The sequence below is a fragment of the Euwallacea similis genome, chromosome 6, assembly GCF_039881205.1.
Source record: "Euwallacea similis isolate ESF13 chromosome 6, ESF131.1, whole genome shotgun sequence".
Lineage (NCBI taxonomy): Eukaryota > Metazoa > Arthropoda > Insecta > Coleoptera > Curculionidae > Euwallacea > Euwallacea similis.
The window spans coordinates 279,502-300,684 of NC_089614.1; the positions used below are offsets into that span (position 1 = coordinate 279,502).

The 21,183-nt window shown below is 35.7% G+C and overlaps 1 protein-coding gene across 2 annotated transcripts in view; it reads left to right on the top strand.

The window, feature by feature from the left end:
* Window positions 1–21,183, top strand: part of Ten-a (tenascin accessory) — a 244,158-nt gene that overhangs the window by 128,564 nt on the left and 94,411 nt on the right. For both annotated transcript variants that reach the window (XM_066391157.1, XM_066391159.1), the window contains one exon: window positions 3,364–3,451. In XM_066391157.1, the coding sequence (XP_066247254.1) occupies window positions 3,364–3,451 (88 nt within the window). The remainder of the gene's footprint in view (window positions 1–3,363; window positions 3,452–21,183) is intronic.

A 21,183-nucleotide genomic window follows, 5' to 3' on the forward strand; every position in this document is an offset into this window, starting at 1 on the left:
TGCTGCTAGTTTAACATCATTTTAGCATTGGTAAATTAATTCAGTTGTGCTCGATAAAGCTCGAATTTAAAGGCATAATAAAATTTCAAATAAGCGTTTTAAAAATACATAATTTTGACGAAAGAATCATTATCAAGGTTTAACAACGACAGAATATACATGAAACGGACATAAAAAGGCCATTTTCGAGAAACATTAAACAGACATGAGTAAAATGAATAATCTGTTTTTTTGGGCAGGACAAATTTGGTTCATGGAAGCAACAGAGCGAAAAATTCACAGAACTGAAGAAAAATATCCAGGGTACCTTTGGGAACACTGGTTTATGGTCAAGAAGTTCTAGGACTTGTTTGACATTTTCACCCATTGGTGTGATCCTATTGGGAACGACTCCTCGAGTGTTGGTGTGAAAAGCCTGAACTCACATACTTCTAAGAGTATCCATATATTTGATTTGGGGTTTGGTATAGGAGAGATTTCTGGAAATTCGGAATGTTTCGATGCTTTTGGAATTATCGTTTTTCCATATGTTTTTGTACATATTGAGATTCATGCACATAATAAATAGAGGTGGCCTTTAAATCAGTTTTTAATTAGATAACAGTTTTTTATTCATTCACAGTGCAGAAATATATGCAATACCTTAAAAAACCTAAAAGAACAGGCCGAGTTGGTCGAAACTTGGAATGTCAATTCTGGCTTTCCAGCCCCTCATGTAACATATAAATTATTCCGAAAACTTTCTTCCATCTTTTAACTTTTAAATAAGCGCTACCTGATGGCAGAAATCTGGTGCAAAAGCTCTAACTCTTATAAATCCAGATAGCTGAAAACTTAATACAAGTTAGGGAAAAGTTATCGTATAGTTTATGTTGTAATGATTGGCGGTTATGTTTTAAACTTCGTAACAACTACGGAAAGTTACGGTTTGTTATTTTCGTTGTAATGTAGTTTTGGAGATATTTTCTTGTAAACTTTTAAATTGTCTCGTCATTTGTTCTGGATCATTTTTCAAATGGTCTTTGCGAACTCGTTATTCCTAGGTACGTAATTGATAACAGGAAATTGCTACATCTCGATATTTCTAAAGTTTCTTCAGTCGGACAAAGAATGGTGAGCTTTACGACATCGAGATTCCTAAAAATTTTATTTCAAGCACTAGTTAGATCCCGTTATTTCAACTAGTCCAAGCAACGTCTTTTTTCATAGTTCGGTTGTAACAAAATTCCAACATGAACGAATAAACCAGACAGAATCAATCCTACGTTTTAGGTATTGGATTGATTCCAATTTCAGGAAGATTCCATTGCTGTATTCCCCTGCTGCTAAATTTTAGTTGTAAACGTTTAAATTGAAGCAATAAACCAAACACGTGATCGCTGTACATAAAAGGTTTCCGTTCAAATGAATCGGTTTTAAAGGGCTGATAGATACATAAAGAGCAGACAGCCGAATTGCCATTTTAGAGGTAATTGCCGCCATTTTGCAGTACTTTTCATTCGGACTTTTCGCATAATTTATTCCATTTAACCGTCAGGACGTATTTTTCGGGATGTGCATTTCATGGTTATTTATCAGTCACCAGTCTGAAAAAGGATAAGCCGTGGAAAGTCTTAATAAATTACCGTTTCAGATTTTCGAGTGCAACATCTCATTTGACTTACAGCTAAGTCCAATTCCCAGTAGTAATTATTTTCTCTCTGCCAAAACTGACACTGATGGACTTCTGAATTGCAACGACATGACAAATTCTGATAAAATCCGAGAAGGATTAATGAAGGGTTGGGGGTTTTGTTAGAGGATTCTTATGACTTACCTAAATGGGAAGGGGAGATCCCTCTGAGATTCTCATCTAATTAAAATTTGTCTTCCTACGATGATTGGAATATTATCTGTGAATAATTTATTTGTCATCTAAAACTTGCCCTATAAAGACATCTTTACCGACTGAAAAGAATCGTAAAGGTGGAATCATCTATAGAGCAAAGTGCCTTAATTTTCATTTGAATTCGTTGCCGAGGAGCACTGATTTAGGCCCGCGTTGTAATTCACCCTTAAGTCAGTCATTCATGAAATATTGCGTGGGGTAGATAATGCCAAGAGCTTCCGAGGCTGAGCTTAAGCCGAAAATCAACTTTACACGCAAAAAATGAATTGTTCCAAGTTGTGATAAATTATTAAATCCAACAGAATGTATTAGATGTATTTCAATACGAAGCTATTCTTATTGATTATTTCTTTTAAAATCAGTAACGTTTCGTTTAAACTGAATTCGAAATTAGCACCATTTACATCTCTTATCATCTGAAACTTTTTCGAGGACCTTTTCCGATGTTTCTAACTTTTCAACTTATTATTCTTATTCTAGATTCATTCAAGCAAATATGCCTAGCAGCGATTTCTTTGTTTTGAGTGCTCCCGGGACAATTCCGATATCGTAGCCCTCTTTGAGTGCATTCAATTGAGGCACAAACAGATGACCAATAACAATATGCGTTTGTTTCCAGTACGCTTCATTAAATCACGTAAAGGGAACTGACGTTCGAATTTTAGGTCCGCATTACTCTCCAACTAATCCTAAGAGGTTCACGAGATATAAATTATGTTGTTTACGTCAAGAAGTATATATTCATTAAAGCACTCGTTGTCACAAAGCCCGGGAGCAAAAACAATGTAATTGGTGAAAAATAAGGAAACACCGATTTTCGCTGCTAATCCAAATTGATTAAATTGGCCGGAGGGGACAAAAATTGTCCTAAGTAACAAACGGTTCGACGGGAGCAGAAAAATATCGCCGTCCAGATTATGTTCAGTGGCGCCTGGAGACGTGGGATGAGGTTACGACCTGGCTGGATAGAAATAGAAAAGTTTAGGGACACAGTTTCGGTAAAAAGTAATCAATTTTACAGTTTGAAAAACAAATAAAATTTTAACATTTGTTTTGTAAGGAATGAATCTTCCTTGCAGCCTCCAAGAGACTAGCCCAAAATTCAAGATGTCGGTGGTGCTCATGACTAACAAAATATAACACACTATCGCTCCTTCTAGAATAACAACTGCCTCAGATTCACTTGCACCAACCGTCCATGACTTCAAGTACTCAGAACGTGGGAAAGTTCCCAGGGGCCCCCGATGGAGGTCAACCTAAATTGCATTATAACTGTCGATTTTCGTTACTTTGTTTTCATCATCTTCATTATCTTGATCGTCCGCACCGTCTTGTCTCAATCGTCCCCATGCGGTGACAGCAATAGAACTTTGCTTTAAGGGAAGGAATATGAATGGTCCTTAAATTGTTAATTAACCATTAAAAACACCCTTGGCCTCTTCATCAAATTTCCTAACATTAAAATATTGTTTCAGACTATGTGCTCGGCGGAAGTCCTAGGGCTTCTGTGTATCCAGCTCGGTCACCTATGGCAGCCCAGCCGAATGCAAATAACCAGCACAGGTGGGTTTTTGGTTGATAAACATTAAACTTAGATGATACACCAAGGGCTATTATATTGCAAAAACAATGCTACGGTTTGATCCACCATACCCGGGTTCTTGGAATAATACAAAGGGAATTTTGTTGCTAAAGGGCGTAGTATATGCTCTAATTAATGAAGTGAAACGTTTTAAAGTAAAAGCGGTGATTTTATCGGGAAAACTCCCATACGGTAAATACCTATAAATTTCAGGTGGATGTTAATCAAAAAACAATCCCTTCGCCCGTAAATTATTATTGTTCTTGCATATGGAACATTTCTGGGATAGGGAGAATTATTAATCCTTTTCGACGGGGGCAATAATTTCAAAATGCCCATTTCGCGTGACAGAAAAGAATTTCTATTTTATGTTTTACCTGTTAAATACTGAATACTTTTTCAGATAAAGGATATAATGGAAATATATTGCACTTTTATGCGGCCATTATTCTAATTGCCGGCCGAATTAACACGGTTGAAGTGTAAATAAAAATATTACATTTTATTTGAATATTCGCATTACTGCGTTCGCAAAAAGTTCGTGCAGAAATATAACACTTAAGTTTGTAAATTCGCAAAACCTCCGGGACATTTAATGTATTCCAACAAACCGATATGATAATTCCACAGCGAAGGTCGAGAACACAGCTTTAATTAATCCAGAAATTGCAGCAGATCCCGCACACACATCTCATCTAAAGATAGCTCTACATTATCAAGGTTCCCTTTATCCCGGACACGGGATTTCAACCCTTCCCAAATTCATGAATATTCACTTAAATCTAAATGATTAATCATCATTACGCCGGACGCGTTATGAATGTTTTATAATGACATCTGTTTGTTTACGAGCTAAAATTGTTTGCTTGGGGAGAAATTATCAACTATTACTACGGAGCCCTACAATCCCCCGGTGAAATGCCCTCGGGATAATTAATTGATGGTGCTAAAAATATTAATGAGCCGGAAATGGACAAATAAATTTCACTTTTGCCAAATTCATCAAGATTAATAGGGAGTTAACTGAATAGAGTCAAAAAAGGGGTGTGAAGTCTTCACTCCACTGCCTTCGGCTCTGGCTTCCTCATTCTTGTCAATGATGTTTTAATTTAAGTCCAAAAGTTGAGTTACTTAAGTTGTTAAGTTCAGATGAAATATCTACGTACTCTCTGTGTAGCTTGATTTGTAAAATATACACAAATCCATGTATAACGTATATAATATATTCATAGATTACATATATTATATTACACCTTGGCCAAAAAGGGAAATGGTGTATTGTCTTCATCTTCTAATGTTTTCCATTTATTGATTGAGATTCAGTGAGCAATGAACATAGAGAATTTTGCGAACAGTACTCTAACGATACGTTACATGCGTCTATAAATCAGGCTTTCATCAACTTTATCCTGGACCCATACCAGCTTGAGGCTCTACGATTCAAGTGGTAAAAGAGTGACTCGTTTTCTTCAACGTAAAACAGCCACCATACGCATCATTAATTTTCTAAAGTATCTGAATACAGAAGGGCCATTAGTTTTTGCAGGGCAAGTTAAACTTCGTAGGGCCCCTAATAAAGTTTTCCAATTGTCGGATAATAAAGGCAAAAACGGCCCGGCAATTTTTTACCATGTAGGCGTGCTCATTTCGCCGATGTTCTCCCTTTATCTTCGGCCCTTCTTAGGGCATCTTTTTGTTCTTCGTGCATTATTTTGCGACCGTAAAGTGGAAACCAGACATCTGGACGTCCGCGGAATTTTCTCGGTTAAAATAATAGAAGAGGCTCCCTCATTTCTCTTTGTTGGAGGTGACGGCGTGCCGTTCTCTCCAAGAATGCCATAAATTTACCATCGGATCCGACAACCGTAGTTCCGCACGTTATTTGCTTTATCAATTTTATAAGATACCCGTGGAGATTCTGTCAAAATTCATTTCCCCTTTCCTGGGGATTGATTTGGCGGTCTTTTAGTACTCCATTTGGGATTAAATGAACACGAGTCTTGTCTTGAGAAATTCCCTGAATAATCCGTCCCAAACAAATCAAATAATCGTAAACAGAAATTACCATACCATTTAGAGGCATAGATCAAAGTGCTGGAAACTTTATGTACAAACATAAAAAGTAGCCAGAGCACTTGCTTCAATTCAGTGTTTCTATGAAAATGATCCTCTTGGCGAAGCCACTGGGATTTTACTTGCAGCTTTAACAAGAAGATGATTTCCATGGGAATGGAGGAACTGACCAAATTCCATGCACTGATTTCTTCGTTTCTATGGAAACTATCTTGCTGGCAAACTTAAGAGGAGTTTGATGTAGTTTAAAGAGGAAACCTGAATTCAGAAACCTCATGCAGAAATCATAATTGACCAACTTGATGCATGCGGAACCTGGTGCGGAAAATAGTGTTAAAATTTTTGAACTGGCTTTGTATTAAATATAAAAACCGAGTTATTAAATGGGGAAAATGTTAAGTAAATGGTAAAAGGTAAGTTAAGTAAAAAGTCAAAGGAAAAAGTAAAATGGACGTGTTAAGACAATTTGCAAACATTGTAAGAAAACAAAATAAATACATGGAGAAATAATCAATATTTACTGCATGACAATAATTATATTTCCTGCAAAGAGTATTCATTCAAACACAACATGGAGTAGTGCATTATTTATAATTAAATGGTTACCTAACCACATAATAACGATTTAGCGAGTCCCACATATAAAACGTAAATTGTTCGATAACAGTAATAATAACGTTATTTGAAAATATAAATTATACGTATATCATAATTAGTTTAATTAAATTTGAGAGAATTCTAATGGTTCAAACGAGGGGAAATAGGCTGAAACCGTGTTTAAATTGAAAATTAGATGATTCTTTGAATTTAAATAAAAAACAAAATTAAATGATATTATGCTGTAGTGTTTAAGGATCTTTTATTCCTCCCCTATTTATTAGGGAAACTTTCGCCATAAAGGATTGAAATCAGTTTGAAGTCTACACTGGCCAGTGCAATCGAAACTAGAAAGGGCCCCTTAATAAGCGAACCCTTTTCAGACACTGACTGACAGCTAAATCAAAACATTCAAAGTCTCTTCAGGGGTCCGTTTTAAAATTACCCCCTGCCATCAGCGGCCTGCCCATTAATTCCATTGTGAAACATGAGTCTGTTTAATTAGAAGCTGTAACCTGACGATGCTCATACGTAACTTCGGTAATTAGTTTAATTGTTTAGTGCAAACCTATTTATCCCCGTTGGGGAAGTATGATGTCCCGCAATATGCCATTAATCATTGTTTTAGTTGCAATGAATCAGGAAACTTGATGCGATAAAAAATGTTCACTCTTCGAAACAAGAAATTAAATATGCTGCCGAAACTAAACACACCAAAAGGAAGCCTTTTATGAGTCCTTTTATGTTTCTTCCTTTTAGAGAGGAGGCAATATCCTCAGAAAATACCGGCAGTGCAAAAGCAATATAGTGTCAACTTGGACGCCACTAGAATACATTTACGGATCGACAATTTCCTTATCATCTCCTAGTTTTGTAAAGGAAATTGCTTACAGTTTTCGAATGCCTATACGATTCCTGCGAATATTGCAAAGAGGAAAATTTCGAGAAGGGAAAAAGGTACAATATGGGGCTTTTAGTTGAATTTAAGCTTTGGTGATGTTGGGCCGAAAGTAAAGCGATATTGTATTTGTGAGGGTCTAATTTTTACAGATGCAAAACAGAGAACTTTCCTCAGGACTACAGTAAAAAGTTTATTAACCTAAATTACTAGCACATGCAATAATGGTTGTGGTAGTTTATGATAAAGTGGAAGTAGAGAAGATTGTAATTAAGCTTACTTGCAAATCAAAGCTTCTTCCTTGAACTTTTGCGAGGTTCTATGTCCAAGAGCTTCCTCCCGTTCGTCCCTTGAATAATATACAAGAGAGTCCCTAGGACTAATGAACAAATTTTTTCACTTTAGCCTTCCTTGTGAGTGTGAATGTCACATCTTCTAAGTTAGAAACCACATAAACATCTAGCATATTATCCCATATGCTTCTTCTTGGATGTATATGTAACTTGTACAGTAAACAAACTTTTAATCCTTTAGTACATTCTTTGCTCATCATTTACACCTAAAATTCGCCTTCCACCAGTTTCAAAAAATTTCAGAGGTAGTCGGCATATAATCACACCTCATTAAGTTCCATGTGGTTCGTTTTCCTTATATTAGTTCGCAAGAGGATCCGACAACTAATCCTGGTATTAATTTTCTTACCGGAAATTCACGCTATGCCTCACTACCAGGATAAAGCTGAAATTGTGGTGATAAAGCTTCGGCTCTATCAACCTTTCTCGGAACTCTTAAAGAGTCTGAGTAGATGAATACTCCTGTGCAGAGATGAAAAGACCCCCTTCATCCCGTCATTCGTTCGAAAATTAGAAAATAATCTTAGAATACCTGAAGAGGTAACATTCCTGGAAAATAACTTAGAGAAGCTGGATAAATTGAGGAAAAGTGTAACTGCCTGGAGCTTGGAGAAAGGGGAATGCGCTATTGCTAGATGATGCAGGACCAACACGTAGATAAAGTATTTTTGAAAGAATTGTTATTGTGCTTGCTGAATTTTTTCCATAAATAGGAACTGGCAGATGATGTACTGTCGACATAATCTTCAGAACAGTATCGGAATTCTGGTTCTTTGAATGAAGCCACGATTGCGTTTAGACAGACACATGAAGAAATTTTGAAACAAAAACCAGAACTGACCATTTTTATTCCAAGACAATATATTCAAATATGTTCGGGTGCAAAATTTTCGATAATTCAAATACATGTAAAGATACAAATTATAGATCACTGATGTTACGAAGTCCCTGATCCTCAAGTGGTTCCTGCCTTCCTCGTTTGGAAAACACATTATACAGGGTAAGAAAGAATGGGCCAACGCTAAACTGGACATATTACGTACCAAAATATTGTGATTGAGCTCAACATGGTTATACTAATGTCGCCGGTTGAAGAGATACAGTGTGTTCAAAGTTTAAAATTTATTTTGAAATTTCTCAATAATTAAGAAAAGTTTTGATAGTATAAATCTGAAAATTGGTAGTTTTATGTTTTTTGGTATGATAATTACGAATTTTAAGTTTATTTTGACTTTGCTCCTAGAAGACGCTAGTTTCACAGTATTGTTTAAGTAATTTCAAACATACTTTTTTTTCTGTTGAGCCACGCTTAAAACAAGTCGACAATTTAAAAGAACGCTCAATTCTACAGAGAAAAGGTTGTTTAGGTTGTCTAAATCTATAGATGTTTTAAATTATTTGCATCTAAAAGGTTCAATGTACTTTGCTTCAAATATTTTGGTGCGTAATATCTCCAGTTTAGCGTTGGCCCATTCTTCCTGACTCGCCCTGTATATTGGGACTTGTAAAATCGTTGATGACCGTTTCTTTTTTTCTATTTGATTGATTTGGTTTATGCATAGACCTACGTTTACTCTCGTAATCAATACACTTTAAGTATGCGTAGTTCACGTCAGCCATTTTAAAAATTAATTTCTATTTATGTTTTGGTTCAGTTTAGACTAAGATAATTCATTTTTATTTAAAACCTAGCTAGCCTGAGAAAATGATTAATTATGGTTTTGTTTACGTTAGTTTACGTTTAAATTTAAGCAGATTTTCCTAGATAGACCGTGAGTGCGATTTTAAACTCAACAACTGGAAGTCTCGAATATACAGGGTGTTAGTGAAATAACTTTCGTAAATTTAACCAGTGATTAAGAACATCATTTTGAACAAAAAAGTTCCTTACAACAGGGGTCGAAAACCTAATAGTTTTTTCAAAAAAAAATGTCAAAGTTGATAACCGAAAAGTTATAATAAGGTTTAAAATTTGAATAAAATGTGGAAAAATGTACTTGACACATTTTGGTTGTTTGACGCGTAACAAAAAAACTTAAAATAATTCAACAATAACATTGCTAAAAGCAATTGAAAACTTAATTAATAACTTAAGCGGTAAAAAAAAACGTAAGTGGCAACGCCGCACTGAATGTTACCGAGGAAGAGAAGTTTATTTTCGTCAGGGTTGTTTTTTATGGCCCTTATGAGGGTCGCTCACCCACGTTGCGGGTGAAGTGATAAGGCATTGGAATGCGCAGTAAACAGATTGACTTAGTACCTCAATAGTACATGAGTTATGTAACCATCTGCACTTTATCCCATTTTATGTGACATATGATCGTGGGCAAACATGCCTGGCGCCATGGACATGTGGAACACATTAGTGACCATCAAGAAGAGACAAAAGACAAAAACCTCCCTTATTTTTCAAATTTGTCATGGACTGTATGTCCTTCCATACTTTTAATATTTTAGTGTGATTTCGGTCTCGCTAAATGCATCTTCTGTCGGTACACGCAACAAATTATCCGCAAAGTTAATTTGGGCGAGCTTTAAGTGATTTTATCCCTACTTATTAATAGTACCTACGTGACAATGTATTCTGTACACGAGTATCATGACATGCTTTTGATCTATGTAGAGGAATTACAAAATTCTGAAAAAGTTCGGCGCATTTACTACGGTAATCGTTATCCAGAAAGAAAACTTCCAGCTCGACAAACATTATGCGAGTTTCTCAAAATCTTCTGGATACAGGGAGTATTGTTTCTTTATATCAAGAACACGAGGTCGACAGAGAAAAGTTGGTTCTGAAGCCGAAAAACAAATTTTAAATCTTGTTCAAGAGTTCAACAAGGAGACCCGGAGTAGAGCATGCATGGACTCAGATGGTGAACATTTAGAACATGTAATGTACCAAAAACAATAATAAATTTGTGTTTTTGAATGTGATGTGAGTGGTGTAAAATGTGTAATGTGTCATGTTAAGTTAATTAAAGATGATAACAATAATTTCAAGGTAAATGGCTTTTCAAAATAATAAAATAAGAATCATACAATTTTTAAATTCCATGAATTTAGGACATTTTATTAATTATGTACTGTAAAATCTATCAGACCCAAAAAAACGTGTAAAAAGCAAACCCACTTCATGCGGCTACTTAGGTAGGTGTGAAAATGAAATAAATACTAGGCGACGTTGCCAATTTTCAGAAAATGTTTTTTTGATTTTCCAGGGAAATGGTTGTATTTACGACCCCTGTTGTAAGGAACTTTTTTGTTCAAAATTATGTTCTTAATCACTGGTTAAATTTACGAAAGTTATTTCACTAACACCCTGTAGATTAAGTAGATGTAACATTCACACTAAGCTAGCACACATGCTAGCTCCTCACGAAAATAGTTTTGCTAATGTTTTTCTCAATTCCCAAACTTTTCGTAATAGTTATATCACGAAGTTCTCGATATCAATAAATCTTAATGAGTAGTGAAGGTTGGCTGTTAATTTGCACGAACAACTCTCTGAAACTGAGAACTTGATGTGGTCCGAAGGCATGATATCCGGTCCAAAATCATTTTGGCTGCCATTTTGTGGAAGCACCATATTTCGATCATCGGGAAGGATCAAACAAGTTGGTCTTCGAATCAGATCATACAATTTGGCTTCCTCGAGCCGCACCGCACATTTGGTTCCTCTACTGTCAATCCACATCCTTCCATCGTACCGCACACTATATTTACCAATATTGTAAAAATTCATTTTTTTTGATAATTCTTCTTCCATGTAGGCTCAATTTGATCAGATTTGTTTATTTCTTTTTCTAGTTTAATTATATAACCATAACCTGGTAATTTCCGATCGACTCTAGATATAAACTCTGCATCTAGTTTGCCAGCAGGATTAATCAGATTCGGTTTATTAGCGCTACATCCAATAATCTAATTACTATAGGTTAAATGCCAGCTTGCTCCCTAATGATTACTATTCCATGGCATCGCAGGGAAATGCGAAATATTAATGTCCTATTTGATTCATATGCCCCCTGTTTATTTTGCCAATCTATGCATGTGCGTGATCTGTAGATACGTAGCCCTATATCCATCTCATTACATCGGAGCATATTAAACAGAACTTTCGAACTAAACAGTATCAAGTTAATGCCAGTCAGGTTAATGTGCGAACGAAATACATTGAGTTCTGATAGGGAATAATTTTGATTAGGTATGTACCTTGACTCTCCAATTTCAATAGGAAATGATCACGTTCAGAATAGATGAAAGCGGGGTAGAGAGAGATTAGATGATGCTGTAAATTCTGGTTTTAATCAAGCAAAACCTTGGGATAAAAGGACTGAAAAAAATCACGTAAAGAAGTAATGAAGAAGCTGAAAAGATGCTCTTGAAAAAAGGTTGGAATCTTCAAATCCAGATATTTGCACAGTTACAATCGATGAAACACCAACTTTCGGGCCATTATTATGACAAAATGAGAAGGGTGGCTTTAAGCAACCGAAAAAACGAAAGAATAATATAAAGCAATCTGAGCAAAGAGTGAGAGCAACTGATTATGAAGCATCAACGGTGATGAGTAGAAATTCGAAGAAAAAGCTAGAAAAAAAGATCTTTTATAGAAACTATCTGAAAAAGTAGATCAGAAACTGAAGTTGGAGACTGGTAGTTACCCATGAATGGCTCCACTAAATTTTACGTTGCTCAAGTAACAGAGTAGGAGATTGTGCGATTATCTTCATCTTGGGATGTTCTTTTGCCGAACTCACACCTGAACCCTGCATCCTAAATCTGCTGCACAATTTTCTAATTTTCCCCGAAACTACCTGACTCGTTAATACCTCACATAAGTAAAACTTATCCGAAAGGAAGAGGAAATAATTGCGAACCCCTTGATGTATTGAATGAATCCCGTGAAAGTCGTCTAGACGCAAATTATCTCAAAAGCAGGAAGCTTTACGTCAAGGGTCTGCTAAATTGGTCTCCACAAACTCTTGTATCTATATCGTCGAGTTTCCTTGCCTAATTATAATGTATACATATTAAAACGGAATTGAGAGGGGCAGATAAATCTCAGGTAGATTAAGTTTAATCATTGGGAAAATGTTTGTAGTTGGAGGACTTTAATGGAGGGATGTTCCTGCTGCAAGAAATTGATACGCTATAAGGAACGTCTAATTTGATGAATTTTCTAATGATCTAAACAAATATTTCAGTCGCTGGCATGGCAATTTTATATCCAAACTTTGAATGATAAAGAACGAAAATGAAATACCGTCCCACCTAATTTGTTTTTATTGCGTGTTAAAGCTATTTGCCTTGGGGTTTTACTGCCTCGTCACCCTCTATATACCTCTTTAATTGAAAATGCTTACATTTATTATACGGAACATAATTTTAGGTTGTATAACACGAATCCATGATTTTTCGGTGATTCGTGAGGATGCACAGTGGGAGCCAACGTTGGAGTCTAGACAAATTTCCATTAAATTTAAAAGTTATTAGCTCTTTCGCAACTAGTGATTAACAGCACTTAAAGGGCGAGTTTTCTTCCAGATATTTATAAAACTTTGAAGGACTTTCTAAGTAGTGTTTAGAGGGTAGTAAAAACAGCAGGTGCCTTTTAAACTAAACCACTGTGGCAGTTTATAGATCGTCATCAAAGTTATCAGAAGTTTAAGTAGTTTTTCGCAGCTAGGGAATGATTTAATCTCGCTAATGGGGTGCATTTTTTATGGTCCTTCGAGTCAGAAAATATTAATATTTATACACGTAGCGTAATTTAATCAAGCCGACTTCACAAACTGCATTTGCACATGCAACTCATTTGAATTAAATCCATTTGCTTCGTTCACGTGAGTTATACCGGTTTCGATGTTATAAAACGTTAAATTTATTTTTAGCGCAATGAATAAAATACAGAGCTACATTTCCAAATTTCGTATGGGCCGTATTCGAATTGGAATGCGGTGCCCAAAGGGCAAATTTTAATTCCGAATATTTGCGAAAATGGAACGTGACGATCATGGCGGTTTTTTCACTGCTTATCATTGGATTGCTAAAACATTCACCAGGGGGAATAAATTAAATTTGTGTCACTTGAAGCATGTGGATTCTCTTGGGTTTAGTCATTTAGTTAGGGAAAATTAACAAAAGGCAATTTCTAACTATCTTACAAGAAAAGACAGTCCAATTCATCAACTCAAATCCTGTCACTCCTTATATTCCGAGATGTTTATTTCCCTTTCCTCTTCCTTTCCTAGTTTCAGAGCTAATTTAAACGCTAACTAGTTTTTCGGCTCTCCTTGCTTTTAATGGAAGTTAGTCTATAATAAAGAATAATCACGTTGTATAATTTTTGGTAGGTCTGTGGCAAATCAAAGACAGAAGTAAAATTTTTCTCATCGAAGAAGATTTTCCGTCTGCATTGACCCGTCAAATTCCTACCAAGTCTGGAAATTTCAATGCTGGAGTAAAATGTGCTTGATATTCTGCATTCGATGCCCGATTACCTTTAAAAGGCTTTTCAATTTCAAAATGGATATTTGATAACATTGCATAAGATATTCCGTTGTAATTTTCAGTGAGATTGCTTCGTCGAATGTTTGATGTCTTCTATCCAGGTATATAAAGATGGAAGATTTCACTTCGCGATGAGGTTTTTGCTTGAGGTGACATGCTTATTGTGTAATTAGAAAAAGGAGGATGGAAATCTCAGTGAAATTTCCGTTTTGAGGAGAAAATAAATAATTGAATAGCAAATTGATTCTAGTAATCCTTCCAAGAGAGGAAGTTAAAGCTGGTTCTAGTTCCTTCCTTTTAGTTTAGGTTGATTATAGCGAATCTGGTTAATTCGCAGGCTGATGCAGTTTATTTGAATGAATCCCCCATCGTGCTTTGAAAGTAGGAAGACATTTTTTCAACAGTAATATATACCGACACCAGAACAGCCTTTTCGAAAGAGCAGGTCGGTTTCTAATAAAAGAAGATTTTTAACAATTTCTACGAGACAAACCGACCAAGAACATTTAGCTAGTGGCGTTTTATTTGATTATAATAGAAAATTTGCCGAACAGATTTTTTTATAAAAATTATCATGAATGCCTGAAAATTGCCATATTCCCGCTTCAATAGATTATTTGAAATGAAAACTGGCCAAGATTGCAATGCTCTATAGACCGATGAGGGTCGTCGAGAGTTTTCAAACTTTTATTAGTTTTTTATTATAATACTTCGCAATGGTTATTTCGACGCTGTCTCAATTCACCTCACTTATTCCAGGGCCAATTTACTGATTAAACATGCAAGGGTTTGTTGTAAACATGTTCTATACGCTCGAGGTGGATCGTTAATGTTTTCTTTATTCATGTTTGAGACTAACGCCTCAAACACAAGTAGGGGTTGATGGAGGGGTGGCACTTCACACTAATCTCGATTAAAACCAGTTGACTATAACATTCCATCTTTATTAAGCGCGAATCAATTTATTTAATATGCAATTAACTTATTGTAAATTTTATATGAATTACATATTAAATTAATACAAAAACGTTTAAAAGCAAGATTTTTCGCCCGAGCCGTTAGTAAAGGGTGAATATTCAACATTATCAATTTTTTAAAATATGTAATTTTTCGCCACAAAACGGACAATTTTATCGCTCCTTAAGACACGTCTTAAATCTCTTTAAATCACAATATATATGTTAATAATAATCCCTTAAGGTGAGAACCATAAATGGCGTCATATTTTAATTTTAAAGACGTGGTTAGTGCGCCCGCTTTCGCACACTAAATTAAGTTATCGTCTTAATATAGGCTAAAAGCAGGACGAAGTCTGCTAGATCGTTAATAGCGAAAAAGTGGGCTATTAAGCAGGAGATAATGTGATTAGTGTGACATGTTCAGAGGTGGACACGGTGCCTAGTAAAAGCATATCCTTGTCGAACGCAACGTGATCGATAAAGGGATTGCATGGTGGCTTTGTGCATCAAGTCTAAAGCTTTTTGACGGCGAAGAACTTTTTTAATAAGAACTTTGATCGAGCTTTTTCCGCCAATTTATACAAACAGGTAAAAGATAATCGATACTCACTTCGGGAAAAACAAACAAAAGGTTTGCTTTAACTTTTTAATACATATGCTAACAATGAAATTCAGCTGCCTGTTTCACTTTTGCTATGCATGCTTTGAACATTTTCGCAAAACTGCCATTCTGCATGCAGATATCGGAGCCCGAACGGTCACTGTATTGTCTGCTTCGTGCAGGAAGATATTTTTGCCCTTTCTGGCATGTAAATAACTGATAGTATCAAGCAGCTGAAAGTAATGCGGATACTTTTTGCAAAAATAGGAGGCTTTGAATATTTGCTACCTTTCGATATAGCATTATGCTTAGATATAAAGGAAGGGAAACTCTTTTAAGTTTTCTATGTTTTCTTCAAGGGACACCAATAAAACCTCTGGAACCGCAATCAGTGTTCAAATGGGGATTTTATTTGGCTTGGGAGTAACTACATTGAATTTCACTTCGTACTTGCGAAGAGCCCTTTCAAATTTTTATACCTGCTTTCTTTTCCATCGCAGTGCTGTTAATATTTGATGCCACAGGAAATGCTGTTTGCAAGTTATTGACCTGTTAAGTAAATCGGAAATATCGTGGGCAGTGACAAAGTTATAGCGTGTCGGAGAAAGTTTTTTCGGTCTCACTGGGGGCATGTAAGAAAGGTAGAATAAATTATTTGCCCTGGGGTATCGTGAATGTGGAGATAGCACTTCGACACTTAAGGCAAATTCCTGGAAATTGTTCAAGATTGTATGTTTTGCAGCAAAACTAATTTATCGACATTAAAATTTCACGAATATGTTTCCTATCATGTTCTATTATAAAAACAACTCGGCGTATTGCACAACTGAATGATTTATGATATAGCTCTAAATGTAGGTCGGCATATCATACAATTTGCAGTTGTGTCATGCATTTTTAATCTAAATTTAACTCAATATCTTTCCAGATACTCAGACTGTCTCGCTTAAATTTCTATATAAATTATTATTGTTTGTCTAATTTATATGGACCCAAGATAATTATGCAAGTGTAGATTACATCATACTCACGTGAATTTCATTAATTATATGGAATTTCTAGAGCAGTAAATCTACATAGCTTAGGTTCTAAATCCTTCTCTGTTAGCTATTAATAACCAGATGACTGTATATGAGTTATGTATTTAATTGATTTAAGTACCTGCAGTCATTAATTACAGTCGTTGAGGTTATGAATCAGCCTCAATTTTTAATGGTTGTGCTGCAGGGTATGAATTTTAATTTCAGCGCGAATGTCTGGAGAACGAGACAAATTTTAAATTTTTCGTTTCATGGCTCTTATTTAAATCATAGAAATCGCCAAGAATTGCAGTGCAGCTAAGTTATCTTAAGAAAGGAAAAATAATTTTTAGATTATCTTCTTGAATTCCAGAGGCATTTTTAACAATACTTTCCAAAACTGAAGAACCCAATAACTGGTACGTTTGGTCTAAATCAATTATTTGGACTAAAAAACAGCCACTCAAAATTTTCAAAGAATGTATTATTTTTGCTACGATTCAAAAGAGCCAAGCCTTTCAGTTTCTGAGATTTGGGGCGATCTGTTATTTTCATGCTTTTGGAAGTGCCATTGAAATAAATGTATGCCTTTCTAGCTGTCTAAGAATTCAGTACCTACATTACGTGAGCTTTCAAGGACCCGAATCTGTCCATGATAAGAATATTTGTAACTCTTAATTTAAAGAGTTCTCTGCTCGCTCGTCAGCTTCCTTCGTGTGCTCAAGAAGAATTTTCAGCCACGATTTTTAGGTGAATGAAAAATCAAAATCTCCCAAAGAAATCTGGCTGAATCAATGTGGCAACAAGGCACAAAAAGGAGATTATCTATAAACTGAGTTCCATTCAGCGGATTATTCATATTATAGCATCCCTGTAAATGACATATGCCTTTACAACTTCCCGACTCTGCCCCTATACACAGTTCCATTTAGCAATAATTGGAGTTGAACCCTTAAATGTTTCCCGGCAACTACCTATTGTACCTTATCTCCCGTCTACCATCCTGCCAATTGAGGCGCATGCATTCACGTTATAACGGCGCTATTTAGTTAGAACAGTTAATTAATGTTACGTAGACCATGTCGATGTATATGCGTATATGCAGCGCAATATTCCATGCACCCTTGATTCCGAATTTCTGATAGGTGCTTGTGGGTAATGACTTCGAAAATTAGAAGCGTTGCTCGCTGTTGTCAACAGTGTCGTTCGCTGAATGTGCTGCCACTAAATCCTGGATATCACCGCATTAATTTACTAACGTTTTGCCGTACAGCATATCCCAGCAAGTCCAGCTTTATTGTGAAGCATAAGCTAAACCACCTGGATTTGGGTAGATGGAGCTCGCCTAGGTCAGTTATGGGAGATGAAAATCAAAAACCCCCATATGAGTCGCTCATTTCGCTGAGTACGGCGCTTCACTGGGAAATCTTGACAAATCATGAACTGAAAGTGGAAAATAGTTTTTCATTCGTAAAACTAGTCGACAAAGTTGATTTGAAAAGCTTATGAAGGGAGCCTAAAACTGCAGAACTGGTATAGTGATGGCATTCCCTGAAAACAAGAGTAAGTAAAAAATATACAGATTGGCAATAGCAGTGCAATGACTAACGTGTAAAGCCATAAACACCTCATAGAATATTAAATATTGTTATTCTAGGAGATTCGAACTTAAATTTGAGCCCCTCATCAACAAGGCAAATTAGGCAAACGCAGTGGTGTTTCTGTTTCTCAATTTAAAATTGCGTCTAGGGCGTTGCTGCTAAAATAATTGTGTGTAGTGGTAATAATTAAGTGATATTCGTTTTGAAAAATCTCTTTAGATAAAGTGAAAAAAATAAAAGTGATATAGTAAAATTTTGGTATTTTCTGAATATCTCCAGAAGTATTCGGAATTTTTCCGGACTCAAAGTAGCATTTTTTTAGGCACTAAATTGTGCAGCTTTGCCTCAATTTAAGCGACCTCGTATCTTTTGTAGTTTCCGAGATTTCAATGATTTGAATTTGGACCACCCTGTATGTACATCGGTGCAAGCGTACTTGATGTGTTATTGGACTGGGAGGGTTAGAAATAGGATGTTGGATTATTTTAAATTTAGAAAGGAAAATAATAAGTCAATTAAAGGTATTACTTAAGTGTGGGTCTACGATATGTCTCCTACATTATTATTTATTTCTAGAGATGGGGTAATAAACCAGCGAAAGATTGATGGGTTTAAACTTTTACTGAAGGCCAGTAAGTTTCCAAATTTACATCCATTTCATTGTTTGCAGTTCTCTTTTTCCTATGTTTTTTTTCAAATTACAGGGAATAGCATCTCACAGTCAGTGGTCGCTTTAAGGGCAAGTGGACCCCTGGGCACAACACCGAACTGCCCGACTATATGTTCACCACTGGGCAGATTGTATCAGATGTTTGAACTCATTCCACTTTAACCAGGATTCGATATCTATATGTAAGACCAGAAAATCTTGTCCCAGCTTAAAATTCAGCAACGTCATCCCTTTCCCGTATATTCCAATTTCGCCGCCCTTATTTTAAGTTATCGTCGAACTAAACTTTAGAGATATTAATCCGTATAAGCGCCGATGCGCTGAGTGCGCTGCCATAATCGAAGGTTTTGCTAAAACCCTTTAGACGACGATATTTTCCTCTTCACCCTCAAAAAGCTGTCTTATCGAAATTTGGTTTCGATCACAAAAAGGTTTCAATAATTTGAATAACAATTTGCAAGAGATAATCTCCCAGGCCTGGTATATCTGGTAGTAAGATGGGACGCCTGAATGATTTGAAATTACTTGGAGGAGACGGGTTCAAAGTGCCCTCAGTCTTATCCAATTTGAAGGCGAGCGAATAATCAAAGCCATAAAGGCGGTTTAATTAAGCAGCTAAATCTGTAGCCAAGCCTAGGTTTAATATAAAACGGCTTAAATTTGTAGCAAAAATAGAGGGCGTCTTTGTCAAAAGGCTCTGTTGTTTGAAAAAATCCGTCGGCTAAAAAAGCATCTGCAAGAGACATTTTAAACCTTTTGTCAGATTAGTCTAAAACTTTAAATGTTTTAACAAAGGAAAATAAATGAATGTGCATTTTATCAGAAGCACGGCTTTTAAATGTCGCTTTATGCTTTGGCTTTGGAGAGAATTTATGACAGTCCTTTTTATCTGAGCATGTATTTACTGCAGCTTATTTTTTATGGAGTGTCGTCTAAAAAGCAAACTTCTTAAAAATAAGCTCGCTTCACTTAATCCCAAAGAGCGAAAATATTGCCTCATCTCCGTAAGGAGGATTTAGGGAAAACCACTAACATGCGAGCATACAAGAGCGGAGATATAGATTAGCAAGTTCGGGACTTAAGCTGGTCACGATGCGACGTAGTCTTAAGATTTACAGAGACGAAGGCCCAAAGTGCAGTGGTTTTTACGTTGTCTTGAATACTAGTCGAGAACTTGACTTTAAGAGGGAATCCATCTGTTAAGATAATCCCACCATTATCACACTAACCTGCTGTTGTCTTGATTCATTTCCATCAGATCCCCCTAATTCTTGAATTTTACCTCGAACTAAATAACTCACGAAAAAAGTAGGCTCGACAAAATTTTTCATCAACTTTAAGAGCTCGTAGCTCTGAAAGAACTAAAAATTTTTCGTAAAATAAAAAAATCTCAAAAGGTCATTTTCTCAAAAATTAGAATTTGCAATTTGTAATTTTTAAAGTGACTTCTTTAATAATAATAAAATCAAATAAAAAAGTCTTTATTATTAATAATAATAATAAAAAGGGTGAAATAAAAGGTCCTGAAAGTTATAAAATTTGGCGGCGTTGGTCAATAGCTCGAAAAGTATCGGGTTTGGCTTTTTTTTTATTTTTCACCCATAAAAATATATATAATGTGTCTCTCGACAATTTCCATATTTATTCAAAATACTCTATCATAGCAATATCGATACCGATTTTTATATAAAAGAATGATTCTAAAAGCGCATTAATCAAGAAATGTATATAGGCCTTTAATAAAATCTCTTCTCCTTGTCTTAGGAAAGGATGATGACAATTTAATGTAAAATTGATGCATATTTTCCATTTCTTGTAATGGCATCTTTGCTGCAATGCTATCATAACTTTCATTTTATGAAAGTCTAAAACCTTTAGTCAATATCTCAGGAAGAATTACGTTATTCCACCTCATTAAGTATCTTGGATCTCCACAAAATAATGTTTTTCCCTGCATAAATAATGGACAATTTTAGTGGCATTATCAAATTCGATAGATGAATGAAGCTAATTCAGGTTTGTTCGGGTACTTTTTGCAGTAAATTTCAGTATTTTTGTGCTTGATGGGGTATTTTTTCTGACAAAGTAACACAGTACATTCCCTTTGACATTTTTTTTTGGTGTCGTAAACATGATGCCGTAAACAGATCTTAGTGAATCCGTATTCCGGAAAAATAATAGACCCAGGCAACCTTTGCCAATGGTTTTAACGCCGTTTTACCTTACTTATCTGTAAAAATTAAACAAAGACTAAATAAAAAGAAGTAATAACCCCAAAGAATCAGCAATAGCAATTTTGTGTCATTTTCAAATTATCTTCCGAGGCCGTTACTTTACCAGTAAAAATGGTGCGTTAAAATATGATAAATCGTTTCGTGCTTTTAACGGTCCTAATCAAGGCATCCAGAAGCAGTGTAATCGATGGCCAA